This window comes from Haplochromis burtoni, unplaced genomic scaffold (assembly GCF_018398535.1).
Source record: "Haplochromis burtoni strain Fernald_Lab_line unplaced genomic scaffold, NCSU_Asbu1 Contig_80, whole genome shotgun sequence".
Lineage (NCBI taxonomy): Eukaryota > Metazoa > Chordata > Actinopteri > Cichliformes > Cichlidae > Haplochromis > Haplochromis burtoni.
In genome coordinates this window covers 116,074-123,047 of record NW_024582441.1, presented here as the reverse complement: position 1 = coordinate 123,047, position 6,974 = coordinate 116,074, and the positions used below count along the sequence as shown (strand labels likewise).

Sequence of the window (6,974 nt, the reverse complement as noted above, 5' to 3'; positions counted from 1 at the left end):
CAAACTCCGCCATGGCCAAGACCAAAGAGCTTTCGAAGGACACCAGGAAAAGTATTGTAGACCTGCACCAGACTGGGAAGAGTGAATCTACAATAGGCAAGCAGCTTGGTGTGAAAAAATCAACTGTGGGAGCAATCATCAGAAAATGGAAGACATACAAGACCACTGATAATCTCCCTCGATCTGGGGCTCCACGCAAGATCTCATCCGTGGGGTCAAAATGATCATGAGAACGGTGAGCAAAGATCCCAGAACCACACGGGGGGACCTGGTGAATGACCTGCAGAGAGCTGGGACCAAAGTAACAAAGGTCACCATCAGTAACACACTACAACGGCAGGGAATCAAATCCCGCAGTGCCAGACGTGTTCCGCTGCTGAAGCCAGTGCATGTCCAGGCCCGTCTGAAGTTTGCCAGAGAGCACATGGATGATACAGCAGAGGATTGGGAGAATGTCATGTGGTCAGATGAAACCAAAGTAGAACTTTTTGGTATAAACTCAACTCGTCGTGTTTGGAGGAAGAAGAATACTGAGTTGCATCCCAAGAACACCATACCTACTGTGAAGCATGGGGGTGGAAACATCATGCTATGGGGCTGTTTTTCTGCCAAGGGGACAGGACGACTGATCCGTGTTAAGGACAGAATGAATGGGGCCATGTATCGTGAGATTTTGAGCCAAAACCTCCTTCCATCAGTGAGAACTTTGAAGATGAAACGAGGCTGGGTCTTCCAACATGACAATGATCCAAAACACACCGCCCGGGCAACAAAGGAGTGGCTCCGTAAGAAGCATTTGAAAGTCCTGGAGTGGCCTCTGTCATCATTTTAGGTGGGGGAACTTGCACAATCGGTGGCTGACTAAATACTTTTTTGCCCCACTGTATCTGCAACGTCAACTATACTCTTGTACTTTTTGTTTTAACTCTTTGAGTTGACAGAGTTGCAGGTTAGAGGCAAACGTGTGCTAGTTTATGACACTTTTGTTGTGACCTGATTGTGAAATGTTAGTGTTTTTGGTAACTGGAAAAATTTGATTACTTGAAATGCTATCAGGATGAATTCGCCACTTAGGATACTGTTGTCTTAGATCCAGTTTGTTATGTCCTTCGTGCGTTATGGTTATGCCAGAATGCGTTGATTGTGAAGGAGCACCATCTCTTCCTTCACCCTTGTTATTAACCTTCTATGCACTGCAGCATTTGAGTTATTTGCACTGTTTGTCTTTGTTAGCACTCATGCAGGCACAGGAGCCTTGAATGCATCACCTTAAAGAGGCACCAGAAGACTGCGCCAGTGTCTTTGCATGTGTTCATCCATTTACTTGACTTCTTGCGTTCTTTTTAGTCTAGTTACACAGTTGTGATCAGAAGTTTACACACACTCTTCGTGGGCACGAATGTTATGATAATTTGGGGCTTTTAATGCTTTCTTTGAACATTTTTTTTCCAGGGTGGAATGATTGTACAGCATACGTCTTTAATGACTTTTTATAAAAACAAGAATTGGCTGTGCAGGTTTGAAACTGGATTTTCTCTAAACCACACAGGGTTAAATATCTGCATACACCCACACTAATATTTGGTTAAATTTCTCCTGGCATTTTGCACCTCAGCCAGACTCTTTTGGAAGCTTCTGGCTGAATAGTTGACTACTCATCCTGGCAGATATGGAGTTAATTTAAATCAGGCACAGAGACGGTGTTTAAGCATAGTCCATAAATTTTCAGTAGGTTTTGGGAAGGCCTTTCCATTAGTTGATGTAAACCTCTGACCACAGCTGTGTTATAGTTGTGTGGTAAAGTTGTACAAGCCACACGCTGAAGAAGCTCCATCAGTCCATTTTTCTTCTGTTTATCCAGTTCAAGGTTGGGGTAGTTGGGGTGGTCGGGGGGGGCGGGGGCTGGAGCCAATCCCAACTGTCACAGGGTGAGAGGCAGGGTACACCTTGGCCATGTTGCCAGTATGTCGCATGGCCAAGACAGAGAAACACGACCATTTACACTGACAGTAAATTTAGAGTCAAATAACTTAACCCTATGCATGTTTTTGGACTTTGTGAGGAAGCCACAGGACCCAGGGAGATGATGCGAAGAGTAAAGTAGCTGATATCACGAAGAGTTAGCGAGTGAATCCAGGTTTGGGGTACAGAGCAGTGTTAAGTTCACTAATCTTGAAAACATGCAAAAACACTGGACACATGACTGTATGTAGGCGCTACACTTGTGTGTTGTCTCCCCTAGTGATCTATGCATATCTGAAAGAATAGGAGCGCTGTCTCTGATACACACTAGTGAATAACTTACACATAAACCTAAGCTCAGAGGTGAATAATATTTAAATTTATATTAAACATTGACCTTTTGTTTTAAGTACAAGTCTGTGTGTGTGTGTTTTCTTGGCATTGTGTTGACATGAAGATGAGGACCAGTGTCGGGTTATTGAAGTTATTTTTATTTATATTAGACTCTCGAGTGTAAAAGGATGCCATTCAAAAGGAGCATTGATAACCATACAAACTCAATTCAAGGGTTAACGGGGTCAGAGAGGGAGGGATTCGATGAAATCTCACACCGGTACCATATATACACAAAAACTTCTTGGAGAGATCTCAGAAATCCAACGCTATACATAGTTATTATTGCTAGTTATGGTAGGGCTACTGCAGCACCAGTAGCAAGAATCATATTGCTATGTACCTGCTGTCATGGCATGGGATTTCTAGTTCTCCACCCTCAGCGATTGAGTGGCGGTTCTCCGTTCCGTCATTAAAACAGAGTCACGGCAGCCCTCAAGTTTTTTTTGTTTGTTTGTTTTTTGTTTTTTTAAAGAGCAAAGATTCATGATTATTCAGATATTACAGACAGTGAGAGATATACAGAGTACCATAAGGTAATACGAGGAAAATACAGAATCGCCACCTATAAAAAGTAATTTAAAAAAAAAAATCATACCAAGTGAAGGAACTGCATAACCATTCACAGAAAAAAATGTGTCTTGTTGCTACGTGCCAGTGCTTTTCTACAACAATATTTATATAAAAACTCGAAAATAAAGTGGTGGTACAGATACATTTAAGAATATAAAACTACAACGTAGTAACGTCAATACCATTCTGACTTGGCTCACCACAGTTTACACAGTTTGGACAAAAGGGAGGGAGGAATTTAGGCCAAGCACACTTGGTTTAAAGCATAACCAAGCAGCAGAATCACTGTCGGTTGTATCTTTTGCTTTTAATAATAATAATACTAGTAATAATGATAATACTCAGTGGTACTGACGTTACGCACTTTGACACCTAGCATTCATTTTATTTAGATTAGTTTCTTTTTCATTTCATTAAAGTGTCCATTCATAAGAAAACTAAACATTTTTTTTCTATACATTTCCTAACAAAAAATAATAATAATCAACGTGAATACAGGTTCCTCGAATGGGCGGGGTTGGGGTGTGATTGACTTCCCCCGTAACCAGTCAGCATGCTGGGAGAGTACTGCGCTTCCAGAGAACAGGACGGGGTTCAACAGACGAGAGGTCAAGATGGTCCGAAGTTTCAGGGAGAGAAAGTAAAAGAGAAAAAAAAAAAGACGTTTGTTATTCATTCATGTGAACATTGGCTCATCCAAAGCAGAACATGGCACCTATTACGCTCATTTAAAGCATCACCGTTTTATTTTCAGCTCTTTTAGCCTTTAGGCAGCTGATTTTGTCCTTTCTCTGGTATATATATATATATATGTGTGGCAGATTGGCTGGCCCTCAAACTGATGGTCTAAAGTAAATGTTGCTGTTTTACTTCATTCTTTCCTCAGAAGCAAACTAGACTATAAATCCAAATATGTTCTTTTTTATTTAGCAAAATCTTGACTGGCATTGTTCCCGGTGCATTTTACAGCATTTCTCAGAAGCTAAAGTCTGCCGAAACATCAAAGAATTGCTCAAGCTGTCATTATGAAAGTGAAAGCTTGCTCACTTGTTGAAATAGAGTCATACAGTCATGTACAAAGGAAAAGCGTTCAAGTACCTCCCATGATAAAGCAGCTTGTAGAAGCACTTTTAACAGCTCTTTCTGCATGACTTTATTGTTCCCTCACATCATTATGGAGCCATTTTGCCCCACTCTTCTTCACAGCGTTGTTTCAGTTCATTGAGGTTTGCAGGTATTCGTTTATCCAAAGCTCTCTTAAGGTCCCACCACATAATTTCAGTCAGGCCTAGGTCTGGATTTTGACCATGCACCACCCAGATTCTTTCGTTTTTTTCTGTTCATTCAGATGTGCTGCTGTGCTTGGGATCATTGTCCTGTTGCATGACAGAATTTGGGCCAAGCTTTAGCTGCCTGACAGATGGCCTCACATTTGACTCTGGAGTACATTGTTACACAGAGTTCAATGGTTGACTCTGTGCTTGGAAGGTGTCCAGGTCCTGTAGCTGCAAAATAAGCCCGTATCATGCCACCTGGACTTTCAACCCTATCTTACAGCTTTTGCCAGGAAGATGGAGTCTGATTTGAATTTTCAAAGAATTACTTTTGCTGTCATAAAATTGAAAGTCTGTTCACCTGTTAGAGCAAGGTTATATGATGGTAGAGATTGCAAGTCTGTACTCTGTGCGCTCTATAACTTAAGCTGAAACCTTGTTAAAACATTGTAAAACTGCTGAGCATGACTAACTTGTCGTGATCAAGGTCACTTAGTAGATTTTTGTGGCACCTTGATCTGCATCTCCTGGTCTTCCTTGACAGATAAAGGTGTTCAGGAGGTCACATATGAGGGGGAGACGCTATTAAAGTCATGCAGTGTCTCTGACAGTATCATAACCTGAAACCTTCCTATGTGCTTTAAAATAACCAGAAAAAACTTGTAAATTGGTTTTAGTTCATTTCCTTTCCCAGCGTTGATAGTTTTTGTTGTCAAAATGGACAAATGTTCTTCCTGATATGCTTTGCACTTTTTAAAGGTTTTAAACTGTTGAAGTAAAAGTGAACCACATTAGTCCGTTTGCTACTCGTTATCAAAGCGAGCGTGAGCACTAACAGCAATGAAAAAAATGGCACAGAGTGCGATGGTGTCACAGGTACAGAGGAACTCACAGAGGGGGGTGGGGACTGCCTGTCAGTCAAGGGTAGGCTCTCATAGCCAGGGTTGCCATTGGAGGAAACGTTTGGAGTCCTGTATAGAGATAGAAAGAGACAAGGACAGAAGAGAGCGGGAGAAGACGAATAGAGGATAAAGAAGAGAGGGAAAGAAGGGGTGAGACACATTGAGAAAGACAGAAGGGGGTGGGGAGAGGACCGCAGGATGACGAGACCCACGGACAGGTAAAAGGAAAAAAGGAGAAAGAACGATTAGAGAAATAGTGCAGACAACACAGCACTCAGCAGAGCTATTAGTACTACTGGCACTCAGGCAGGACACTGTGAGCACCAGCAGCAGCTGTACAGTCCACTCCTGATGACTGATGCACAACAGGATTTGCACAATAATCTGCAATTACAGGCATTTAGGACTGGGTATGAATCGCCAGCTGCATTTCAGCCGTTATGTTGCTTTGCTAATGAATTTGTTTATCTGCACGATAAAACCCAGAAAGCTTTTAAAGCAGTCCTGAGCTTCCATTTAAGAGGAGTGGACTGTATTTAGCTGAGTTTCTATGTATCTTTGTATTTGTGCGTTAATATCACATATGGAGTCAAGACGATCCACTGCATTAGGATAGTAAGTAAAATTAGTAGCACTAACTATACTTTGATTTTTGCATAAAGGAGTAAAGGGAGGGGGGTCAAAACAAAGTAAGATGAGAAAATTGAAGGTATGCAGAGGACTGAAACAGCCAAAAACAAATATAAATAAGGAAGTAAATATATGAGTATAATAATAAAAAAAAAGAAAAAGAAATGTAGACACCGCTTAATTTACAAAATGCGACACAAATTGATGTTCATATTTCTATTATGTACTTTTCATTTATTTAACCAATTTAAAAAAAACATGAATTTCTCTTGCATTTATACATTTGTTCATGCCTACATTTCTCTTAAATATTCCTTTTGTATAATCATTGATTTTCCGAGTAGTTTATTTACTTCTTTACGCTTATTTTATTTTGGCTGCTTTGGTCCTCCATATAGAGAGAACTAATCGGGAAGCAGGAGGAATTATGAAGAAAAAAAAGGAGCAGGACAGAGAGAGAGAGATAATAATCTGAGGGGTTTGGACACCACAATGAGGTGAGAGATGAGAGTGATGCAGGAGGGTGTGTGTGGGAGGGGTTACCTATAGTCAACCTGAGCCTCACACCGCCGGAGTTTTTACGAGCGCATCCTCGTCAATGACACCCTGCCCCCCACCCAACACAGCAGCAGCGCACTGCTGTTTAGGAGACAGGACGCCATTTGAGACGAGATCTGTGAAATGACCGAGTGGCCTACGTCGTCTGTCCCGAAACACTCGACAGACGAATAGACAGACACACAGACAGACAGACCTCTGGAGTTGTGTCTGTTTCTCTGCCTACGCTGTAGTCCATAATGACCTGTCTGTGTGTCTGTCTGCAATGCATGTGCTTAACCTGACAGCTCTGTGGATTCAGCCTAATCCTATGTGTGCATGTGTGTAAGGCAGGAGAGTTTGAACCTGGCTGACTGTCCTGCACTCATCAGTATAGCTATAACTGTGCTGTAATAATGTTCTGAAGGATTTCACACTTCAGCAAAAAGACTATGTGTCTGCACAAAAACAAAAACAGTGCTCCGCCAGTCTCTGAATTTACTCTTTTGTTTTATATTTTCTTGGACTTTTACAGTCTGGGGCTCGGTGGGAGACACCAGTGTAAAAAGCTTTTCATGGATCCAGATGTTGAAACAGAAACATCTGTTTCAGCAACTTCCTCCTCTTGTATTTAAAAAATAATAATTTTAGGGTGTGTGTGTGTGTGTGTGTGTGTGTGTGTGTGTGTGTGTGTGTGTGTGTG

General features: G+C 41.5%; 1 protein-coding gene across 4 annotated transcripts in view; it reads right to left on the bottom strand.

The window, feature by feature from the left end:
- Nucleotides 1-2,432: 2,432 nt before the first annotated feature.
- The window catches only part of ttyh1 (tweety family member 1), a 21,217-nt gene continuing 16,675 nt past the window's right edge, over nt 2,433-6,974 (bottom strand). For 2 of the 4 annotated variants that reach the window (XM_005925335.3, XM_005925337.3), the window contains 2 exons: nt 5,095-5,173; nt 2,433-3,495 (listed from right to left, as the gene is read on the bottom strand). In XM_005925335.3, the coding sequence (XP_005925397.1) occupies nt 3,412-3,495; nt 5,095-5,173 (163 nt within the window). In that variant the 3' untranslated portion in view covers nt 2,433-3,411. Of the gene's footprint in view, nt 3,501-5,094; nt 5,174-6,974 lie in introns of all 4 variants that reach the window. The other 2 variants (XM_005925336.3, XM_005925338.3) reach the window with 2 other exon arrangements.